The sequence below is a fragment of the Plectropomus leopardus genome, chromosome 7, assembly GCF_026936395.1.
Source record: "Plectropomus leopardus strain MGB_pleo_1.0 chromosome 7, ASM2693639v1, whole genome shotgun sequence".
Lineage (NCBI taxonomy): Eukaryota > Metazoa > Chordata > Actinopteri > Perciformes > Serranidae > Plectropomus > Plectropomus leopardus.
In genome coordinates, this window is record NC_142182.1 from 14,755,492 (window position 1) to 14,780,258 (window position 24,767).

Here is a 24,767-nt window from a genome sequence, read left to right on the forward strand (position 1 = left end):
ATGAATGAGATGCATTTGGAGAGAACTGGCACAGTTCCCATAGGAAAAAACTAAAAGATTTGATGTGTGTGTGTGCATATAAAGAGAGGGAAAAAGCAGACAGAGTGAGAGAAGGCAAGAGGAAGTATTGGTAGCGGTCTGGATGAGTTTCCAGAGTTAAAGCCTGTTGAAAGCACATTTTCCACCTCGACCAGACAAAAGAGTGCAGCAGTTACTAGAACAGAGCTCTCTGTTGTCCTCCAGTCCTTTCTGCCTTAATGGCACTTTAGCCACTGAGGGCCAACAGCTTCTGTAGAGACACAAAACACAGAGCTGTTATAAAACATCAGCTGACATTTTGAATGCGTCACCTTTTGATAGTGGGAAACAAACAGAAAAGACCAAAGGATGTAATGTTGAAGTTGCATTGTACTTGCATTTATTTTCCCAATAGATATTCACATTCATAGCAGTTTCACTACAGCAAAGAAACTATTTCATCTCTATGGTCATGAAATGAAGAAATCACAAAGTGAAAATCAATGACAACAAGGTAAAATATATCATATAATAAAAATTAGAGAGAAAAACATTTGTTCATAAAATTAGGTCATATGATGCATTGTAATGGGCCTTCAAAAGTTATTCGTGGAAAACAAACCCAGCTCTTTCCACAGTGACAGGCAACAATAACATTAGGGGCTGCTTTTCTGCAAATAAAAGGATAACATTTTTTAAAAAAATATCTATACATAAAGGTTTGTAACACTTCAAGAGTAATTAATGCCTTTTAAAGAAAAACCATTCTCTCATGCGTCCATGCATCACTTTCTTGTGCTAAAACCATCAATATCAAATCAGTAACTTCTGCTGTCTCTCTTAAGAAAATAAAAGACTTAAATGGAAAAAGGAATATATACTTTAAAAGATACAACAAACATTTTGTTAAAACACTAGCTGATAGTTTTAAGAGAGATTGACTGGCCTTATGCTGTATACAGAAAAGTGCAGCACACTGTAGATCCAGGTTACAAATGTTGCAATACACACTCGCTATTTGCTCATACACATGAAGGAGGACTTTCAGTCATAAAAACACCTGGGTGTGTAGTGCGCACTTTTCCACCGCAGTAGATGAGTGTTGACATGGAGGATTCTCAACCGTGTCATGCATGAGTAAAGAAACACTTACAGCTTTGTTTTGAATATCACCTGCTGTGTGATACAGCAAAGTCTTTAAATGAAACATCACAAGAAACATCAGCATAAAGAAAGAGGGAGAACTTTGAAAGAAAAGTGCCGACTTATTCGGAAGGCCGAGTTCAACCACGGGCCCCCTCTACTACAACAGCTACTGGTTCCAGCTCATTACTCACAGCGCAGGATGGACCATACTGGCCTCCCACAGCTCTCCCAGGTCCCTTTTGTCTGCATGCACAAAGCTCAGAACAACAGGGCTGTTGACAGGCCGAGGTAAAGTGATGCGCCTTCTGGCCTGCCATCTGTGGGGGGACAGGATGGCAGCTTACAGGCCGGATGCAAAGGGAGTCTTCCCCTGTGTGTCACATTTCACCTCCTCGACTAATTTACAGCTACAGTATCGCTTAACAATAACCGCTTTCCTAAGTATAGGGCCAAATGCACTCCTGTACCAACGAGGGAGACCTCTGCCTCCTGCAAAACAAAAGGTTGTTTGATACATGAGAGGACTCTAATACAAGGAAGTTCCACTCGATGAAACAAGTTCAAATTTCTGTCATGCTTTCAGCTTCGATTATCTGCGCCCAATTCACATAAAAATAGAAACGATGGAGGAGAAGCAGAGCGAGTATTAAAACCTAAACATGGTATTTGAGTTCTTGTTTTACAGGCTACCACTCATTTATCACTCTGGTAAAAAGTAACTTCATTTTCCAAAGTCATGAAGACTTTCCAAACTGTGGGCCGGCCGACAAAAATAATCTCAGAAACACTTCAAAGTAAAGCCTGTCTTCTGGCATGAAGCCATTAGGAAGGCTTTATGTGGCAGAAGACAAAGAAAGTAGTGCTTACATAAAGTGCCCACATATTAAGTATGAGTCAGATGGATTGAGTCGATCTCTTCATTCCCTCATGGTCTTACTTTAGACTGCATACCAGATAGTCAATCATGTTAACCAGCATCTCTGCATGTACGCCACTAAACCCTGATATAAGACAGCATAAAGCAGACAAATGTATGTCTGCAAGCAAGCCTCTGTGGACATAAAGGCTTTTATTAATTGTTGACAGAAACTTGTTCTGCTGGTGAGGTGGATGAGATGAAAAGAGGGAGAGCACTGCTACGGCTGGGCGTTAGTCACACAGATAGACTGATGAAACACTTTTGACTGACAAAGCATAAATATCGTGCTGACGAGTGTGCTGACAGGCTGAAAGGAGATTGAGGAACTATCCGGCAAAGCGTCGGTCAGGAGTAGACGCTTGGGCTGAGTGTCATTCCTGGTCAAACTAAGACTATGTGCTGCTTTTGATGTTTAAGTAACCTCGCTGAGTGTCAACACCATGATCTGCCTGCAGATCTGCGATGGTGGCTCATGTGATGCATAAACACATTTTGATGTGTGTGGGTTTTTTTTGTGTGTATGTATGTGGGTGTGTTGCTGGCAGCTCTAGGGGTCATTGACCCAGCAAAAGGAACCCATAACATGGGGCTGTTTCTTTTCCATGCCTGTTTGTTTGATATACAGCACAATATATCACATTAAGGTGCATGTGGACTGAAACGTTAAACAAAAATGTCACATTGCTATTTTTGTTAGTGATTAATACTTTGAACTGCGAGTGTTTATTTGTGATAAAACTGATTTTCTTTCTATTATACAAACTCTTGGCGGTATTAATCATAATGCCAGTGATGTATACTAGGTAACAGGTAAGGGGAGGCCTGTCCACTAATTGAAAAGGTTACTGTTAAAGCTAGGGTGGGCTTTCTTTTAGCATCGTTGGGCAAGAATCCCACATAGTAATTCAAGTAATCTGAGAGAAACTAGACTTCTGCACCTCCTCCTGGTTCGTTTTTAAGTTAAGAAGATCTAACCCCTGACAGGAGACTCTGGCCAGTCACACAGAGAGACAGCTTGATTAACTGGCAGAAAATTGTGCAGAAAAAGTTGCTGTTCCAGTATTGGCAACAAATGCCTGCAATGCAAAAGCAGCCACAAAAATGGAAGACGAACATATCAAAAAGAGAGTCTAGCAGAAACACAATAAAACGTCAATATCAGCAAAGCATGTCAGGGAAAATTGTGATAAGTTTAGCCTTCAGCAAACCATAGCCAAAGGCTCATAGCTGCTGCAAATTGAATGTTGCCAGCTAGAGCTTCGAAGCACAGTATGTTGTCTCAAAGGGCTTGATAGGTCCACAAGTTTGCAAAGGAAACAGTAATTCTCATAGAATTACAGCTATTGCTTTCGGGGTCATAATTATGATCAGGATGATTGAAATGAATGACTAATACACATTCAGGTTGCTATGAAGCGTGTGCATAAGCCCGTACTTGTCTGGTGGGAGGGGCTTAGGACGAATGGGAAGGACAAGGGCTGTATTTTTTTAAATCTGGAGTTGTTGTTTTTTTTTTTACCCTTTTCCAGAAAACCACCTGCCCCAGCCTCAAGGTCAAATTAGAATAAAGAATAGATAAACACTAGTTTCTATATACTGTACCCCATCAAATACTACCTTAAAGTCATACTTAACTGATAACACCATCGGGGGACCCTATAAAAGGCAGAAATAGGTTACAAATTTTAAGAGGCGAGAGGTATGAAGACGGTTTACGAGCCTTGTGAGAATACATTTAAGATATCCAGTAGTGAGTCTACTCCACACAAACTATGATGGTTCACAGCATTTCTGGCCTTGAGTTGGTTCTGAATTGTCACAGGCACACACAGATGTTCACTCAACAGCAAAGACAAAGGCAATACACACATTCACACATGCATACTCTCAAAACATGGATATACAGTATGTAGAAATCTGAGGAAAGGGTATACAGTATACTTCTTCAATATTTAGACACTTCATCCTAGCATACACCATTTGCAGCAGGCGAAACAAATGAAAGGTGAGAGAGAGGAATGTGTGATAGATGAAAGACAAAAAATATCAGCCGACCTGTTGGGGATTAGCCGTGGTGGATTTTGCAGGATTAAAACTGATGAAATGTCCTGCGAGAGGGAATTATTGAGAATAATGGGATAACTTTTCCCTCACGTGACAAGCCAGTTCCCCATCTCCCTTTTTTTCTCACTCAGCTACCCAGAGGCAATGTGTATGTTTATGGGCATGTTTGTGTGCATGTCGTTATGAGTGAGTGAATTTCTGAGGCCCAGATACACAGAGAGAGAGTTGATAAACAAAAGATTCCAGCCAGTAACATAGCTTTTTCTTTTCCATTCTTCAAAACATGGTCCCTGGCCAATCACAGCATGGGACGGCTGATCTAGTCCAGCAATAAGAACCCCGTGGACTTTTCCTAATAACTAAACCAGCAGGGATCGTAGGTGTCAGGTGTGTGAGCGTGTCAAAATTTGCACCTACATTTCTAGGAAAAACTGGCAGGCAAAAAACTGTAAAACGCCTGAGAGACATAACACCGAAAGGCGGAGCAGGTGCACTGTACGTCATGTTACATTGTGCACAGCGGTGTGCTGCGAGGACAGTGTTTACTGTGAGTTTCTTTGTGACAGCAGGACAGTGTCAATACCTGGATCAAGCTTCCACAAACAATCTCCAACTCTTAGTCACTACAATACACAGCCTTTGTTGCAGTCACGCAACTTTTCCTGCTTGCATTTCCAACTCGTTGCTTTATTTTTCAGCTTTGTCTTTCTCTGTCTGCGAATATAGTTATTCAAGACAGCATAATTCATTCATCCACAGAGACTGGGTGTTGATTTGTAGAGGATAGTAAATCAAGAAGTGAACAAAGGCAGTGTGGTTGTTACATATAAAATGGATGGGACCGCAGATAATAAAGCAGGTGTGGATAACGCTCCTGACTTCAATAATAGCACCCTTAATTCAGGGGATCAAAAGAAAGTGGAAAAGCCAAACATGGGCAAGTCAGTCAGATAATAAAAAATCCCTTTTTAACAAGGTGTCAGGCAAAGAGAAAAGACAAAAATAAGATGTTATGTTGCATTATTGGACCACATAAAGTAGAGGTGTGTAGTGGGAGTCAGTGTGGTGACTGTGTGTAATGGGACTGTGTGAAAAGCGAGGTAAGAGTGTTAATCAAACACACACACACGCGCGCACACACGCACACACACACACACACACACACACACACACACACACACACACACACACACACACAATCACTCTCCCACACACACTCACTTAAAGGTCCCCAGTGACATGCTCCCCTTAAATTAAAACATATCAGTTAAAAGTAAAGTAATACTCTCTATATATAGCAGGTTAATATTACTACGTCTGTCTCCATGGCAACTAGGTTCGGAGACAGCCATTCTAGGATCGGAAGAGGCAGGTAGGACTGTTGTCGGGAGATGCTGAAGATAATACTACCATATCTTCGTGGTAAGAAGACAAGTGTGAGACTACCATACTAGTCGGGTAGTAGGGGGATAGCTGTGAGAAGACTGGAGTGAACCAGTCGTCATGGTAACAGTGTGGGAGCGCCACACTGAGATGAGGGTCGAGGGTTGGGGATCTGGCAGTGAGATGTGTCCATGATCACTCAGGGCTGGAGTGGGGGTGGCTGCCACCTTCCCCGCTTTGCGCCCATTCACTGCTGGCACCACGGTACCTCACAATCTCTTCCTGGCCACCTCCACATCCTGGCACTCTACGGCTGACAGTGCTATCAGCATCTGGGCAGCGTAGTAGGTGGCCATGATGATGGCGCGCGAATGGGGCACTGGGAAGCAGAACTTGTTGACAGCGATGGTGAGGTCAGAGACCATGAAGAGCACGGCGCCCAGGCAGGCGGACAGCTTGGTCCAGGTCCACAGGTCGTTGGTCAGCTGCAAGCCTGCAATGGCCCTCCAGCCCATGAAGCCGATCAGAGCGATGTAGACGGCCACCAGGTAGGTGAAGGGGCCAGACAGGTAAGGGTACAACAGCATGTAGCTCAGAGAGGACACAGCAGTGATCACCAGGCCAGCAGACATGTTAATGGGCTTCATCCCAAAGGCCGACGAGTAGAGGATGTGGGTGATGGCAAACATCAGAAGGCCTGCAGTACATTATATATGATTAAAACTTAACGCATTCTTTCCTTCGGGCTGTTCCACAGTGGTACAATGTTGTCTGAAGGTAACGTTCAGACAAACAAATGAAAATATTTAATTTTTTAAAATATTTTAATTTCAAATGGCATGAATTTTAAATTAAAGGTTTTAAAATATTTCCCATAAGTATTTTCTTAAATTTTAAACAACATTTAAACACATGAAAAAAAAATCTTTAACCCTTTGAAACCTGGATGGACATCAGTTTTTCTTGTTTTTTTCCCCCAAGACTATCTATTTTTGCCTTTTTTATTTAAGACAGTTCAATCATGAAAGGGGGAGAGACAGGGGATGACATGCAGCAAAAGATCGAGGTTGGAATCGAACCTACAGCCACTGTGGTGAGGACTTAGCCTCTGTACAAGGGGCACCCACTCTACCAACTGAACTACTGGGCGCCCCACATTGGTTTTTCTTGTGATGCATTTAGACGCTTCTCAAAACTATTTGAATCTTTTAAACCTGAGCAAAAAGGTTCAGTTCAGTTCAAAACATGAGAAAAGGCAATGAGCGAATTGTAAGACATTGGTAAGGGGTGACAAGAAAAAAACCTAACTATGTTCTAAACAAGGAGAGAAAGAAAACAGATTTGAAAATTATTTTTAAAAGGGGAAAATGTCTAGAAACTATATTTGTGAATATTAGAATTATATATTCAAAATGTTACAGAATATATAATATTTTTAGATTTACAGCCCTTTTTTCCAGGTCATTATTTAGCTGATTTTCTTTTAACTTACTACTAATTGCTGGTAATTTGGGGGGTTATTTCTTGTTAAGTTACTCATTGCTTTCCTCACTTTTTTTTTAAAGAAATCAAGTCGATTTGCTCAGGCTTCAAAACATTAAACAATGTTTACTTAGTATATCTTATGACAAAAACCCCCCAAAAAACATTACCAAATAAATTAAATACATTCATACATAAATACATTAATACATTAAATACATTCCAACTAAGCCGCATCCTATCGATATATCCAATGTAAAATAAAAGCATAAAGTGTGATCCTAGATGAAGTGAAGAAAATAAAGGGTAATTTATGTTTATTACAATTCAGCTCCTGCTAAATTTGTAGTTTTGGCTAATGTTTTTTTGGTTTTAATAACTTTACTACTCACCAGACTCTGAGAATATGGAGCAATGCGACATTGCAACATGTCAGAACCAGTCTAACAGGCAATGATACAGCAGGGAAACAGGCCAAACGTTTGGTCAGATAAGCTACCACTTAATGTGGAAGTGAGCCAGGAAGTATAAGGAAAAAGTAAGTGCAGAAAGTCAAACTTGAACCACAGGTTACATCTGTAAACCATTATGGGTGTTTACAATAGATTTGCTGTTGGTCTTCACTTCATCTTTCAAGTCTTTATGAGTAATATGGGTTTGTTCAAAACCTGTATGAATACCTGACCACTCGTGTTTTTTTAACTTGCAATAGGATGTCACTGACTTACACTGACAATACGTTTTATTGACAGCAGTGATGACCAAAACTACAAAAATAAAAACTATAAAATAAAACTGAGATAAACCAGAATTATCCTTTGACATGTAAAAATCCATATGAAAGATGAGACAAGTGTAATACTGTGAAGTTTCTCCTCACCATGGACGAAGTAGCCCTGCTCCTGCCAGATGAGAAAGGCATCGCCCAGAGCAGAAAAGATGAGGCCAGCCAAAATCTTGCGGGCACTGGAGTGAGCGCCTAGAAAGCTGAATCCATGTGCCAGAAGAAAGACCCAGAGGCAGAAGATGGGCAGACATTTGATCAGAGCGCTGAACCAGGATGGGCTTGAGGTGGGAAGCCACAGGACAAAGTATACACAGGTTGCCTTGAAGAATGGCACCAGCTTGGGGCCTTCACTCTTGACCTGAAAGCAGATTAAAAATCTACATTATCAATTAAGTCATAGCCGGTTGTACTTATATCAAGCGATTCTCTTCAGTGAGCGATGTGACACTATTGCATTCCTAACTTAAATTAAGTGTATCAAAAGGGCTTTTTTTGCAAGGCAGAGGGCTTGAAATGTATCAAGGGAAGCAGAAACCTATTTGAGGTACTGTAACCCATATGTTTGATTAACCCTTTGAAACCAAATTAGAGTGGGCTTGTTGCAGTGGCCACAGGTTCAATTGCTGGATGTCATCCCCATTTTCTCTCCCCCTTTCACGCTGTCAGTATCCTGTCCAATAAAGGGAAAAAGCCCCAAAAATCTAACTAAATTAATTTAATTAATTAATTTTTTAAAAAAGAAGTGCTGAAAAAATATGCTTTTATTTTATATATCTTTTTTTTCCCCTGTAACATAATTTAAAATATAAAATTCTTATAATTACAAATTTAGCTTTCTGGACATTTTTCAATATTTTGGTATAATCCTCTATTGATCCTAAACTCTTTTTTTAAAACTCGTTTTAATGTAGTTTTCTTGTCACCTTTTACCTAGAAAGACATCAAACTGCTCAGGTCTCAAGGGTAAAACAGTTTGTGGAGGGCGTATGAACACAGCAGAGGAAAACTGATGTCGATCCATGTTTCCCAGGGTTAAAAGACAGAACATAAGCAGCAAACTGTAAGCACTTCTGCTTATTTGGGACAGTGGTTTGGGTTATGACTGGAACAGTCTTCAGGCATTCATTGTGTGGTTATTCGTTTACATCACTGTGTCACACATGCACGTGTTTTGTAGCTGAAGCGAAACTCTGCAGAAACAGCACATAGAAGGGGAAATGCAAAAAGCTCCACACTCCTGTTCCTTTGACTCCCTGTAACATTTTTTTTCTTTTCTTTTTTATCACTCTCCATCTTGTTTCTCCTCTCCTCCCCTGCTTCACCTTCTTCTCTGTTCTCATGTTTTTGAGAACTGTGTGGAATATTGAAGTCTTAATTTCTTCTTTCAAACTGTGTTACAAGTCATATTTCTTTCTGTCCAAACAGACAATCCCCAGCAGGGTCACAAAATTACAAAAACAGGGCTAGAAAGAGGTTTCACAACACTTCTGAAGGGACTACCCACCTATGGTTCTGAGAAGCGCTCTCTAAGCTTGAGGCAGGAGGCCCCGGGGGTCAGAGAGGAGAGAGGAGGAGAGGTTAGGAGGGAGAGGAACTGAGTGAGGGTTCACTAGAGCTGAGATCACTGGAGGAAAGATAAGGAGGACACAAGTAAGACAGGGAAGGGAGGACAGAGAAAGGGTCGTAGTGCAACAGGGAGAGGGCTGAAAAGACTGTGCAGCCATCTGATGTCCCAAATTAATATTTTACAGTGGCCGCATTGCATCCATCTCCATAAGTATTCTGTCTTAGGGTAAAATGATGCAAATGAAAGCGATGCTCCAACTGCAATGTTCACGAAAGAATAAGTAAGTAGGGCAGACGAAATAAGCGGGAGGAAGCGTGGGGAAGTGAAGCTTTAGGGGAGGGGGATAGCGAGCAGAGTGGGATGGGGTTACAAGCATTTATATGACAGCTGGCTTTAGGATTGAACACGTGAGTAGAGGGAAGGGTGAGAAGGAGCGGAGGTTGGAGAAAATGAAGGGTCACTTTAGTTCATATGGTTAATGTCTCTGGAGGAGGGGAGGAAGTGATCACTGATGATGGCACTACTCAATAAAACAGCCAAATTATTGTATGGGACCAGACAAAATACCTCAAGCCTGCCCTGGTGTAGCTAACACAGCAGGAAGACAATATGGATTTCCCTCACAGTCACAAGCATGTTGAGACAAAAGATAAAGAGTATATATTGGGTGTTATCTGCTGTGTTGTACTAAACTACTGGAAAAATAGTCTTTTCATAAAACTTTCTATGCAGTGGAGAGATGCAAATACTTTTGGAATTGGAGTCACATGGCCGGAAGAAACAGAGAAAAACGGCTATGGCATTTGCTTCTTCTCAACTACCAAAATGCGCTGCACCGCACCAAGTAAATAGTAAATAGTTTTGAATTACAGGTAAACAGTACACTTAAATGTGTTTTTGAAAACATCTGAGGTAAAAAAAATAGGCAACACAGGAACAGAATGACAGTAACTGTTTATATTTGATCAGCTCTGCTTAGTTTTACCATTTCTTTTAACTATTTTCAGTCTCCCTTTTTACAATACAGGGAACAGTATGGCACCCACTCCCTGTTTACAACTTCTAAAATAAAATCCACCCCTATACTCTTTGTGTCTGTGGTGGCAGGCATGCAAAAAATGCAGAAGTGCAACCTATACTGTGTCCCATTAAATTCTATATCACACACAACATAAAGTGACAAAAACCGCGTTACTTTATCTACAAAATAATGTCATATTAATTCATGTGTTGCTCACAGGCATGCCAAACTAATGTGGTGCACCTTTCACTATTTTTACAAAAGAGATCTATTGAGGCTGCACTCATAACCCTGCTTTTGAGACTCCTGACAAAACTAAAAGTGAGGACATATCATGCCAGTTTTAGCTGATTTATACTGGCTCCCTGTATCATTAAGATCTGATTGCAGAGAACATGAAGCTCTAAAATGACTAAGGATGGGCCAAGAATGCAGACACCCTGTGGTTTTATGCGTCTCCACATTCGCTCAGATCTTCTACTGTGGCTTTGGCAAATTGATGTAGGAAATGTTCTACTCTTGGTCAGTCTTCACTTTGATGAATAATAAAATAAATGTAATGAGCCTCAGCTGCCCTTACTTCATTATATGTCCGCACAAATCAGATCTGAGAAGGTTTTGGCACAACACGTGCGCATAGACAGAGTCTTAACCAAAAAAATAGAGCTAGAACAATGATCCAGCCTTATAAATTTCACACGCCTTAAAGTCTAACATTGGAGTCTAAAAATCTGCAAGGTCTTGATCTTGCAGTATCTTAACCTTTAGACATCCTGTAGCCTTCTCAAATGCCTGAATGCACACAGTGAAGGACTAAAAGGTCTTCAAAACTATCAACTCCCATTGATGAATTATACATCTTCATATAGTTATTAGTATTCATGATGACATTCACATACTTTCATATGTGATAATTTTCCAAGTCATACATGTTCAGAACCAAAGATATATCTTCAACTTTGCTCCCAAACTGAGACATACCATTTCCCAATATATGAGGGATTTTTGTAAAAATGTAAAGTGACAGTAATGCTTTCAACTATGTTTAGTTTTTCAACTAGCGTGCTAATTTGCTATATTGTCCTGTTTCTGCACCTGTTATTACTTTTTTAAAACACTATTATTAGATATAAGAGTAATAACGGGTTTACCACCATTGTTAGAGCCAAGAGTGTGAACTGGTTAGGTTGGAAAAATAAGCTGTTAAAGCTGCACTATGCTCTGACCTTTTTACAAATAAAATATTCTGCTTCCTTCTTACGTATACAGTACATTTGAGATATTATCAGTCTCTTACGGATGAGAGGAATATTTCCACTGACGCAAAACTAAAGCTAGGTGTATAATGTGAACTAATGCACTCCTCTTCTCAACATTATTTACTTCCAATGGCCTTCATAAAACAAATGGATACATAAATAAAGATTAAAGCCAGTCTTATGACAAAAAATGTGTGTGGGTGTGTGTGTGTGTGTGTGTGTGTGTGAGAGAGTGTACGGTGAGTCTATCTTCCACATTAAGGCCAAATGGTTGCCAAGCAGAGGAGACTAAACTGGCAGGACTCCCAGACAAGCCAATATTATAACTCTGTTTATCAGGCTGCTGGTGGCTACTTAAGCACAGGACACAAGATAACAGATCAACAGAAGACAAATGTTAGTTGTACCGTCAGTATCATTACACAGATGGGGCCTATCTGTTAAAAAGTACAGGAAAAAAATACTTTGCCTGAGACCCATATCCAAATGATATTTAGGCTGAATGATCCATGATCACAAACGGTTTGATTGTTATTTGAGGGGGGGGGGGGCAAAAGAACAAAGGACATGTAGATCACTGGAGTCTGGTGAGGGGTTTGGATGGTGAACACAGATTCCAGGGAGGAAGGTGGGAGGAAGTCAGAGGTTCCCACAACCTTTGGTCCTATTCATGCTGCGTTTGAGCCATACTTTACGGTTTCCCTTTCCATTGTTGTTCATGTAAACTTACTGCATCTACACAATGAAAAAAGGGCTGCAAGTTGGAGAGAGACAAAACTAAAAGCACAGAGCGCATGGGATACAGCTGTGCCACAAAGCATACAAAAGCAAATCTTCTGGGAAATGTTTATCTCATTGGATTATTAGCTGGACTGAAATATCCAATAGTTTTCAGACATTAATCTTAATTATGATGGCGTCTGGGGAATATTTTTGTCAAATCACCTACCATTACTGCTGTAATATCTGATGTAATTATTCTTCTCTAATTTGCCGCATCAAATTGTTACATCAAGAAGACGTAATTGCCTGTTGGATTTCATAAACTGGTCTACGGTGGATGTAATGGTTTTATTTCTCTTGGGCTCAGCCTCATTTGTGTTATGCACCTAAATGAGCCTGTTGGAGGGGTCTACGACACGGTATCGTCTCAGCTGTAACCTACTCCACTCACATTGATTGAGGCGTCAGTTTGTCTGCAGGGACGCTGAAGAGGACATTAGTGAGCCCTGTATGACAGTCATCAGAATAAAAGTACAGAACATACTGCCTCATTTGGGAGGCAAACAAACAAACCATTGTGTTATCATCTTGCCATGTGAATAATCGCATTATATATAAAGTCTGTTTACAGAAGTGCTGTAGTGATACAGCTGACTGGCTGCAAACACCTGTCTCTGTCCCCTGTTAGAGAATCAGTTAATGATTGACTGCATTTGCAAGTTCACTCACAAGCAATAGTTGTTTATTTACTGGGATGAACAACAGATTCAAATGGCTGCCTTTGCCAAATTATAAAACAAAGGGTTTTTATAAAACATTTTTTCTGTTATTTTGAACTATAGAGATGTAGTTCTTCTGAAACTATGAAACTACAAATCAATATATTTTTCAAGCTTACAAATTATAGGGAATCCCTTGAAAAATGCTAACTATCTTCCATTATTTGGGAGAAAAATTATTTTCAAAAGTAGTGATGAAAACCTGCACACCTTTGTAATTGGCAAAGCTAGCAACCAGAGCATGAACTTGTCTTGTAACTGCCGTCCAGGAAGGATCAAGCTCATGTTAGTGGCTATTGCTTCTGCACCGACCATGAACCAACAACAGCCCCACACTGAAGCACTGAATAACGTCCAGTTGGGTCTACTCAATTTTTCTGGGTCATTTTGGGTCATATGCTAGCCAAGTGTGAGAAACATGACATGCATACACATATAAAAGACCTGTAAAGTCTTGTGTACTTAATTTGGCAGAGGGAAACTGTAACATAAGTATGGTCCTGGCAGGCACAGCTGGCATGTGAGTCATATGACAATATTATTTCTACGTAGCATCACGCAACACTGTTGTGAGACGGATCCCTCGCACAGCTGCTTTAACTCCAAGGATAACTTAAGGTCAGTTGCAGACGAACAGTACAGTATGGCACAGTACAATATATGTGGGTGTGCTTCCACACAAAGGAATACTAAACTTGATCTCAGTTAAAATATACACCTTTGTAACATTATCTTTTTGCAGTATTATATGAAGGTTTTGAAGTGAGTAATACTTTCGGGGACAAGAGACATGTTTAAACACCTCAAAATTGTATTTTAAAAAGCCAATAAGTGAGGCCTCCACTGTATCTCTGGGGCTATAGCAGGCCTCTGCCAGCAAGTGCAAAGTCCACAATTGTTACAGGACGTGCCGGTCTTTCCTTTAGGTGACTGACTGCATGTGATGGTACATGTACAAGAGTTACAGCAGCATGTAATGGGTAAGGAGCCCTTTTTCACAGTGTATTTTACCCACAGGCATAGAGAGTGAGCCTGCATACTCTATATCCAGTGATATTCTCACTAATTTTTTTTGTCTATTCTTCAGGTATTACAATAAATCAAAATAATAGATCATACAACACTCTGAGAGCACTGTATAAACAATGAATCAAATTAAAACGAAAATGATAATGATTAAAGCTTTCAAACCTGAGCGAATTGGCTTAATTTCTTTGAAAAATATGTAACGAAGGAACTCATCAAGTAATGATCTTAAAATGAGAAATTAATAAAAAGTTATAAAGAAATAATATAATAATAATATATGTGAAATATATTTAAAATATTTTCTATATTAATATTTAAAATATTTAACTTAATTTTAAATATATAATTGTAAGTAAAGATTTCTTGATATTTTTCCCGAGTTATTTAATAATATTTTCTAATAATCCTCTCTCTCTTTTTAAAGCCAGTGATCAGGTCATTTTTTGGTCACCTTTTCCTGACTTTTTGAGATAAATCAACCTGTTTGCTCATGTTTCAAAAGTTTAAATGCTTGTGAGAGGCGTCTGAATGCAGCACAAAACGAGCGATGTCGATCCAGCTTTCAAAATGTTAATAGCCTTTTGTTTGCAATGGTTAATGTGATATTTCATGATGATCACAAAGTCAATGTCATTTGCTCACTCACTTTTCTCTTTTCAATTCAGGGGGCCATGGACCCCCTTGAGCACCTTTGGGGCAACCCTGCTTAACTGTGGCCAAGGGTTTATTGTTAAATTGAGCAACCAAAGGACATGCACAGCATCATCACCAATACGGGAACCAATTTGTATGGCAAGCATTCCTCCATACAGGCTCCTCTCACAGCGATCACACAGGTTACACATCAGGGTTTACAGGCAAAGTTGACCCTGCAAATGGGGTAAAATTTCATAGCAGCTCAGTCAAAGTAAGAGGATGCTCGGGTGGGTTAAATTATTCATGTAGCTGTCACTTTTTTTTCTAAAATGGCAAATTCCCTGCAGTGGCACTTGGGTCAATTATGTGGCTAATGGATGGGCAAAACAAGAGTCTATGTAAAGCACAGCTACAGCAAAGGAGATGAAAAGAAAGGCAGCCACAGCAGAGCACTGCTCGGCGCATGCGTTACTGGAGGGAACGAAAAAAAAAGACAAAAAAGGTCGTCACATGACTGGTTTTCGTTTTTGTCCGGGGCTGCCTTTAGAAATTTGTAGAAACGTCCCTCTGAATACCGAGACGAGGAGAGTCGCTGCCAAACCGTGTCAAAAATGTCAAATGAAACGGACACGCTGTACATAAAAGTTCCTGCTTGGAGTCTCCAGCACACGGAGAGACATATTATGACATAACGAGACAACAAGACGCTAACAACGTATCTATTCACGGGGACATGACTTTTTAATTTAGCATAAAGACATTCTTATTTACTGCTAATTCGGTTATCGCCGAACGAGCATGCGCTGTCCTTCGAAGACAAAGTATGACATGCTATGAGTAATAATGCAAATACTACATTTAAACAGTGAGTTAGTGACTGTAGGCTTTCGGTTATGAACATAAAATGACAGAAGCATTTATAAGGATGAAAAAACTGTATCTTTGGAGGTGTTGTTATCATGTAGCTAAACTGGCTACCACTATTATTCCTGTTTAATGTGCGGAAAATAACAAGGCTGGCTTGGAGCAGATACTCACCACAGTGACTGGAGAAACCATTTCTCCCTCGGTGGTGTCGGTGTCGTTGAGAAATGTATTTAATTATAAATTTCGGCTAGATTCCTGCTGTTTGTGTTGTACTGTGAGAGATGCCGATTGTTTTTGTCCTCGCTCCGGTGGGCGGCCCGACATCCAGTAGGGTAGGCAGGACTTACTCTGCTGACCAATAGGAGCAGAGAATGCTCGCGATGGGGGCGGGTCATAATGTGACGGACGTTTTGATTGGAGGACTCAGTCTGCTGTTTACATATCGGAGCAGATGGCCTTTATTTACATTTTACAGAAATTGAGCTCTTTGGTAACATTTGTTACGAGCTTATTTTTGATTGTGCAAAGGCAATCATTTGTTAATGGGTCAGATCAGGCGCAAGAAATCAAATTAGAAAGCCTTGCAAACATCTGAATGAAATCGAGATATTGCTCTAATAAAACGCATTGATTGCTGGTTGCATTGATTGATCGCATTGATTACGTGCACTGATTCAAATGCATTGCTGTGAAAATGATTTCCCTCAGTTTGGGCTCTCCACTCTGCTTATAGATAGATAGTCATAGCAGTTACAAATGACATACATACATTAAAATACCAGTGATAGATTGAAGACACTTTCAACACAGGAGGCTATGGTGACAAAAAGCAAGTAAATAAATACATATACTAAATGCATGACAAGGAAGTGTAATTTAGCCAGTTGTTGCAAAGGCAGATGAGTTAAAAAGTCTTATTGCACTTGGCAGGAATGATCTCTGTGCCTCTCCCTGAGACAGTGGGTTTAAATCAGTCTGGTGCTCTAAATGAGGGAGCTTCTTAGCCTGGTTGTCATGTCATGAAGGGGGTGGGAGGGATTGTCCATGATCAGGCAAATGTTTTCCACTATTATTTCTTAATAGGCAGATGGGCTTACAATTTACCATTATATTGCCATTTCCCATTTTAAATACTTTTATTTGCTGTTTTACCACTGTTTACACTTCTCTATAGAATTCACTACATACATACATTCAGTTTATTCATTTGCAATTACTGTCTTATTTAGGCTAAATTACTTTATTTTTTTATTATCAACCACTGCTTCTCTGCAACTGTTGTGTTGTGCATATCAATCGGTCAGTCAGACTTTACGAGTATCACACTTGATACAAACAAAACTGTAACATAAATTGCTATTTTAGTTTATTTCACTTACTTTATATAAGGATACAGATGATAAAAGTACAGCTTATGTAATTTGATACAATAATTTCTACCCAAACAGGATAACCTACAAAATATTTGAAATTAGTATCTACTGGCTGCATTTAAAATGTTCTGTTTTGTGGGTGCTATTATGAGGTAATATGATACATTAAAATTATTCCCTATTCCAAGTTCTGTCCAATGATTGCTATGAACTTACTTTTGGTAAATATAGGCCTGCTACATTTAATAATGTTTCTGCACCTTTGCTTAAGTATAATTTGGAATGCAGACTTTTTTTTACTTATAGCCTCAGTAAGTACTGTTACAGTATAGGAGAGCTAATTTTAGGCCTAGCCTTTCCAGCCAAATGAAACCATGTAGTTGTAACAGTTCTAGTATTGGTGTTTTATGAATTGCCTCAGACTAATATAGCAAGCATTTGGGTGAATTGCTGATGTGTGAGGAATAGCCACAGTGGTAGCGACATCATGTGGTCTACAAGTGTCAAAAATATTTTTTGGACGGGCGTTGCGTAAAGACACGAAAGGCAGACGTGCCAGTCACACGTAAAATGTGGAACACATTTTTTAGTAGGGAGCGGATTAACGTGAATCTACAGTGAATAAGTGTAAATCGACAAAAAGCCCTTAGTTTTTAATCTGTCGGACATAAACATTCACTGATGATCGCCAGTCTTTTTAATTTTTGGTCTTAGTTTGAAAGTACCAAATTGATTTGCCCAGTAATATATTGTGAAAGTATATTTAGCAGTGCAGTCGTTCTGCATGTTTTAGCAAGGACTTATCTAATTTAAAAAGAAAGAATTGAGTCTTATTATTTATTCGTCTTTCCCCCCACACTTCATTGTACTTGAATTCATGAAAAAATAAATCATGTTTTTGTTTTTTGGGCGTGTGTCAAATGCATCGCAGTATTTTCACATGCTAAACATTTTTATCAAAGATAATACGAATTTTTACTCATGTTACATTTTTACAAACTAGATCTAGGATTATTCCAAATAAAATAAGAGAGAAAATCAAGTGCCACCATCATCGACTAAACATATAGTCCTCTGTTGTCCACACTATACAGACTGTACATGCAGCCTATGGTCACCATCTTAATAGCCTACTTTTACTCGTTCAGAGACAATTTTATGAGACCATTCTCATCTCGCAAATCCATACAAATATTTAAAATGCAAATATTAAAATTCCACTGGAGACAGTTATTTAAACAGCGATTGTATAATTTATGCCACAATCTTAATTTGGACACTCATATAAACACCCCGTCACTTATCGGTCATTGTTTTAGTCCAAATATTATTTTTCATGATAATGTAGTCCATTCCGTAGTAATTTATTGATTTACTCTTTGTAATCCCGCAAAGACGGAAACACGTAGCAGTGAGTCTTCTCACTTCCTCAGATGTTTCTTTGGACCCTTTAATCCTCTCTTTCTCGCTGTTAGCATGGAGCTGTCAGCTGTTAGCTGTATTTCAGCGGTAGTTGCTATCTATTAGTCTCTACCAACACTCAACCTTATGGCTGAGTTATTAATGCATTTCTCTCAGACGGATTTATTTGTACGGATATTTTGATGGATCTGGCCTTAGTTTGGTGTGTTATAGCAGCACAAAAGTTCGTCTGTCAGGCTTCATGTTTGGCTAACTGTTGCCAACGTTTGTAAGGCTAGCTAATGCTAACGTCGCTAGCATGAGCTAACGGAAGCCGGTGGAGTAAAGTAGCGTTAGCGGTTAAACATACCGTCTTTCTTCCCATGGATCATGTTTGATAAAGTGTTTTCTTAATAGCTATATAAGTGCCGTTTGGTAACGCAAAATCCCAGGCTAACTTACCTGCCTTGCAAGCTAAACGCTAACAGTTAGCTTTAGCTCTCCTGGTTGAATCTTGCCTAATTTCAAACAGCGAGCTTCCATCACCTGCTCCCAAAATGATGGACTTTGATAATATATTGGACATCGCCTCGCAAAATCAGGGCGTCAGCAGTGTACAGGTAAGTCAGAGACACTCAATTTACTCAGGCCAAACAGTGAAATGGGGATCTGTGGCCAACCTTGTGAGCTCACAAATGCCAGCTCATCTGTCTGAGGGATCTGATAATGTAGCTATCTGCTAACTACCACCCTTGTGTCACGTTTTATATTTACAATCAATAGTGATCTTTAGACCAATATATCTGACAAATAACATCTTGTCTCCTTATAAAACAGATATTTGGGCTCCTGTAGAGAACACAGAAAGCGGTGTAACTGCTACATATTGAATAAGCTGTGAATTTTCCTGTATTATTTGTCATTCTTTTAGCAGAAGAGATACAGTTTACAAGCCGGACCACCCAAAAAGGACCCGAGGTCGAAAGGCGTAAGTGCTGCTGCTGTGCAGGCACTTTTGAAGAAGAAACGCAGTGACATGATAAAGAAAGGTACCATTGATTAAATTAAACAGTGATGAAGTTTAACTGAATACATTTACTCAAGTACTGTACTTACATACTAATTTGAGGAACTTGTGCCATATCCGAGTATTTACTTTTCATGTCTCTTTATACTTTAACTTTTTTCATCATTACATTCACTTGAATTACTTTACAGATTAAGATTTTTATGTAAAAATCGTAAGAATTCATAAAATGTGATGTTATGTTATAAATTAAATAACCAAAAAATGTATACAAGTACAGCTGCAATGATAAGTTGATTAATCAGTAAACTGACAGAAAATGAATTGCCAATATTATTTTTAGTTTGTTTTTTAAAAAATATATTTTTTAATAATTATTTGTTTTCTGTGGGTACTTTTACTATTAACACTTTAAATATTTTTTATCCTAAATATACTTACTTACACTGTGGTATTAGTACTTTTACATAAGTAAATTATCTGAATAATTCTTCCACCACTGGGTAGATGATGTGGATTTGATGGTCATATACTCACTGTACAGAATACTCTCCTCATTGATTATTCAAATGTTTATCTTCTTTTTTTCCAGAAATTGAAATGAAAAAACAGAAGCAGGAGCTACTGGCCAAGAGGGTTGAGTTGAAGTCGGACCGTAAAGCACGAGCCATGGCTTCCAGAACTAAGGACAATTTCAAAGGTTACAACGGCATCCCAGTGGTTGATGTTCCTAAAAAGAGGAAATCAAAACTAGAAATGCAGGAAGAAAAGTCGATGAATGATGACAGGTTTAAGAATAACATAATTGACCCAGAGGATGATGAGGATAATTACGAGTATGAACAGACAGATTCAGAGCCAGAGCCAGAGCCAGAACTGCTGCGACCAGGGAAAAACACTGGTTTTAGTGGGAGTAGCAGCAGCAAGCCTTCCTCTAAAAAATCTAGTGGGCCACCCAAGCCCCCTCCACCTCCCATGAACTTTGCAGAGTTACTCAAATTGGCAGAGAAGAAGCAGCATGAACCAGTCGAGGTAAAAGCCAAGTTAGTGAAAAAAGAAGAGAGGCTTCGAACAGCTGAAGAGCTAAGAGAATTGGAGATGGAACGCAAGGCTAAGAAACAGAGAGAAAGAGACAGCAAGCCTCAGCCAAGTTCTAGTTCAATAAAGAAAAACACTTCAGAGAAAGATCAGAAGAATTACAAACCACAGAAGACATCTGTGGAAAAGCCAAGTTTGCCCAGTGGGTCAGTAAAGAAGTTACATCCAACACCGACTAGTGATAAAGGCCGCTCTTCTTCCAAGTCCTCTGTAAGCGACAAGGAAAGGGAACGACCTAAGATGTCCATTAATGATAGAGACAGACCCAAGACAAGCTTGTCTGGTTCATCTGGTGCCATGAACAGTAAAATTCCTTCGAAAGCCACATCTTCTCAGGTTTCAGCCAAACAAGGGGGCCTCAAGCCCTCATCTAGCCACAAATCCAGCACCTCAAGTGACCTTATCCTTAAAAAAGAAAGCGCATCAAGAGCTTCGGGTACTCCTGGGACCAAAGCTCCTGGAACAGCTGTAACAGGCCAAAGATCACAACATGGGAGCACCCAACAGACCAGGCCCAGCCAGGGTAGCTCATCGAGGCAGGGACCTATAGTTGGAGGCCACAAGTCTGGAAGGGGAGAACCACTAAGGCCTGGTATGAATTCTGTCGTAAAGTCGAGCGGTATTTCAGTGATGAGACCTTCATCAGGGAGCCAACCTCAGTCGAGGCCGGGGGGCACACTACAGGCAAAAGCTGGTGGTGTCCCACAGGCCAGGCCCGGTGCGAGTGGCCCACAGGGTCAACATAAAGGTGGCGGAGCCCGACCTCCAGGGAGTGGTCCTGGTCGGCCTGGTAATGGAGGACCAGTGCCTGGACGACCAACCGGCAGCATCGGATCAGGACCTGGAAGACCCAAGTGCACTGTGGTATCAGAAACCATTTCATCCAAGAATTTTGGTGGACCCAGACCAGGAGGCCCTCCTCGACCAGGCGTGCCACAGAGACCTGGGATGGCACCTAGACCAGGAATGCCTCCTAGACCAGGAATGCCTCCTAGACCAGGAATGCCTTCCAGACCAGGAGTGCCACAGAGACCCATGATGAACAGACCACCAGGTAAGAACCAGATGGAATATAATGGTGTGATATTACCATTAGGATAAAACATCGGATTTGGGGCTGATCAAGGCATTTTTTACTGATCAGGGTTGGGAGTATTTAGCTACTAGACCATCTGATCCCTTGTTTTATGTCAGTTTCCATGCAGCTGTTTTTACTGTTATGCACAGCAACGCAGAGCGCAGCCTTTCGTCGCCTCTGCTCCACTCAGCCGCTTCTCCGCTTTGCTAAACTTAAGAGTAGCGGCTGAGCCTTGCCTGCCGCCAAACACCACACACCATAAAAAAAAACCCCAAACAAACCCAAAAAACGCAGTATGAGACTGTTTGTTTACATTATTTATCGAAATTATGAGCACTTGTCATTTTAGCTCGGTGTGAGAGTCTCACGTTGTGCCTTTTGCTGTGTTTTTCCGCCTTGCTCCGAGGAGGTACAGACAGTGGTGCCAAGTTTACTACAACCTCTCTCACCACTTGCCACTGCATATATGTGAGCCCCATTAGCAAAAAGCCAACATGGCTTATGTATTATTGAAGGGTAATCTGCCCCCAAAAGATGTGCAGACGTGCAGATGTGGAGATCATTCAGGCAATGCAGCATCAAACACACTATAAAAGGGGAGGCGACATTCCTTTGAGACAGCAAGGAGGCCAAAAAAAATAAAGGGAGGGTTTGTCATTTTATACTTTATTTTGTAAAATAAATAAGTAATAATAAAAGGCTAATTAATAAAATAACATCAAAGAGCAGCTTTGATTTGGGTATTTTTTTTTAGATAACTTTAAAGACGCCTTCTTAAATTGTGGACTGTGCATTATCTATGAAAACAAAAGTGTAGGATCAGGATTCTATCTGCAGATTGTCAATATTAAATAACTCGGATTGGATCCGAAGCCATAAAAATGTGATCAAGGATTCCCTTATTACCAGTGAACTGGACTTATAAATTGTTGACTTTGAGTTCACAATTTAGTAACAGGTTATACGACACATTTCAATACAGCATGTGTCAAGGCTTGGATGAAGCAGACATTTACAGTAATACTGCTGAAACTGAAATGACATAGCATTTAAAGCAGTCTAGTTGGTAGGGAAAAGAGACTTTCTGATCAAAGTATGCTCTTCTCTAGTTGCCTATGTGGTTCATGCTCTCAACCAGAGCTACGTTGAAGAGAGCATATACGTTTATGGTCATGCTCAAGCACGTTGTCGGGCACAGCAACTTTTTGTTTTACAGAAATCACTTGATACTACCAGATAATATTACCTTCACTGTATGATCTGCATTCTCCCATAGCAACATATTTGATGGGCACTCTGCAGCAAATAAACCACAAACCTGAAGGCTTACTGTGCATGTGAAAACATAATTTGAAGTTAATGACTTCATTAATATTGTGTGCCATTAATGCAGTTTTTTTTAAATGCCATTGGTAACACACTACAATGAACATCATAAATGAATGAGTCAAATCTTTTTTTTGCAAACAACACAAGCAGTATTACAGGGCAAAGGGTTTGTTTGTCTAAATGAATGAAGTGTGTCAGCAACACTCAGCGGCCTTTGTCATTATTCGTGCGTCAGAGAGCGGCTATCTTTCTAAAATGGATAAACAAAACATTATTTCAATGTCAACCTCGTACCATGAAATCGACTTTGGTAAACAATGATTCTCAAATCACACACTTGCTAGTTTTAAACATTTCCTACCTTAGTCCAAATGTCCATTTAATACAGTCTAATTATGTTTAGCATATGGTCAATAGCCAAAATTTATATTGAAAAATTCTTTGCTTGTTATACAGGTCCAATGTTGCCACCTATCACCTCTGCATACAAGAGGAAATTAGAGGATGAGGAAGACGAGTATGACTCAGAAATGGACGATTTTATTGATGACGGAGGTGATGATCAAGACGATGTTTCCAGGCACATTAAGGAAATTTTTGGCTATGACAGAAACAAGTGAGTGGTGTCTTCGTGTATTCTATTACGGTTTATTTCAATGTATTGTAAATACTATATGAAAAGACCTTTTTTTGCTTTTACAACTCCTAGATACAAAGATGAAAGTGACTATGCACTTAAATTTATGGAGAGCAGCTGGAAAGACTTGCAGAAAGAGGAGGCAAGGAGGTAATGTGAAAATAAACCTCAACTCTCTCTCTCTCTCTCTCTCTCTCTCTATATATATATATATATATATATATATATAATTTATTTTATTTTTTTCTATTTATATGTGTGTATGCACTTTTTGTAATGACAGCTGCAATATTTATTCCCTTTTATATAATGTTTTTATTCTGTATGCGTGTGTTTTGCTACTTTAGCCTGAAAATGGCTGTGCAGGAAGACCTGGAGGAGGAGAGAAGAGAAGAAGAGGAGTTTCGAAGGAAAAATGCCAAGAGGACAAAAAAGAACTGAAATAAACATTGTTATTGAGCTGAATAACACCTATGTCTCCTGAAAGGTGGGCCACGGGGTCTGCCATCTTAACACATGAAGCCCAGTGACTGTGTCCACATTGGCCTCTGTTACTTTTTTTTTTGCTTCTCTCCTTATGTTCGGACTAAAACTGAGTGAAGTGACACATGTTGGCTCCAGAGAAAAAGAGATGAACTTGAAGTCAACTTGACAAAAGTCTAAGACAGAATATGCACAAATCATTCAGGCATTAGTTGACGAAAACTTCTCACATTTCCCCTGTTATATTATTTATTTCCCCCACTGAGTGCAGGGTTTACACTGTCAACAGCCCATATTTCTTAAGAGGAACTGAGCTGCAAAGAGAACTATAAATATGGAAGAGTGTGATTTTTTTAGACTATGACATACAATGTCAAGTGTTGATAAAATGCTATTTTTCAGCAGAAGTTGTTGCATATTTTTCCAAGCAAACTGATTGTAAATGCAATTGAACATACAGAAAACATAACCCCTTGATGTGCTGTGTGTTTCTCCTAACAGGAATTTAAGAAATTAGTTATTTAAGGGTTTTATTTAATTGTTTTACATCAAATATTATGACAATCTTGGTAATATATACAGAGCATGGAAAGTCCTAACTACATGCTACCTATTCGCTATATATTGCGCAATATATTAGGTTTTTCTTTTTTTTTTAAAT

General features: G+C 39.6%; 2 protein-coding genes across 3 annotated transcripts; one reads left to right on the plus strand and one right to left on the minus strand.

Moving 5' to 3' along the window:
* Positions 1-390: 390 nt before the first annotated feature.
* On the minus strand, positions 391-16,009 carry tmem86a (transmembrane protein 86A). Its single transcript, XM_042495893.2, has 3 exons — positions 15,852-16,009; positions 7,893-8,157; positions 391-6,227 (listed from the first exon to the last, which is right to left on the minus strand). The coding sequence occupies exons 1-3, from the start codon at positions 15,870-15,872 to the stop codon at positions 5,800-5,802; spliced, it is 714 nt and encodes a 237-aa protein (XP_042351827.1). The 5' UTR covers positions 15,873-16,009; the 3' UTR covers positions 391-5,799.
* A 2,461-nt stretch (positions 16,010-18,470) lies between these two features.
* On the plus strand, positions 18,471-24,583 carry spty2d1 (SPT2 chromatin protein domain containing 1). Of its 2 annotated transcripts, none has more exons than XM_042496419.2 (6): positions 18,471-19,074; positions 19,389-19,503; positions 20,074-21,633; positions 23,443-23,602; positions 23,696-23,773; positions 23,971-24,583. In XM_042496419.2, the coding sequence occupies exons 1-6, from the start codon at positions 19,012-19,014 to the stop codon at positions 24,062-24,064; spliced, it is 2,070 nt and encodes a 689-aa protein (XP_042352353.1). In that variant the 5' UTR covers positions 18,471-19,011; the 3' UTR covers positions 24,065-24,583. The 2 variants fall into 2 exon arrangements, with proteins under 2 accessions (XP_042352353.1, XP_042352352.1); XM_042496418.2 differs by having other exon boundaries at positions 18,472-19,074; positions 19,386-19,503.
* The last annotated feature ends 184 nt before the right edge of the window (positions 24,584-24,767 follow it).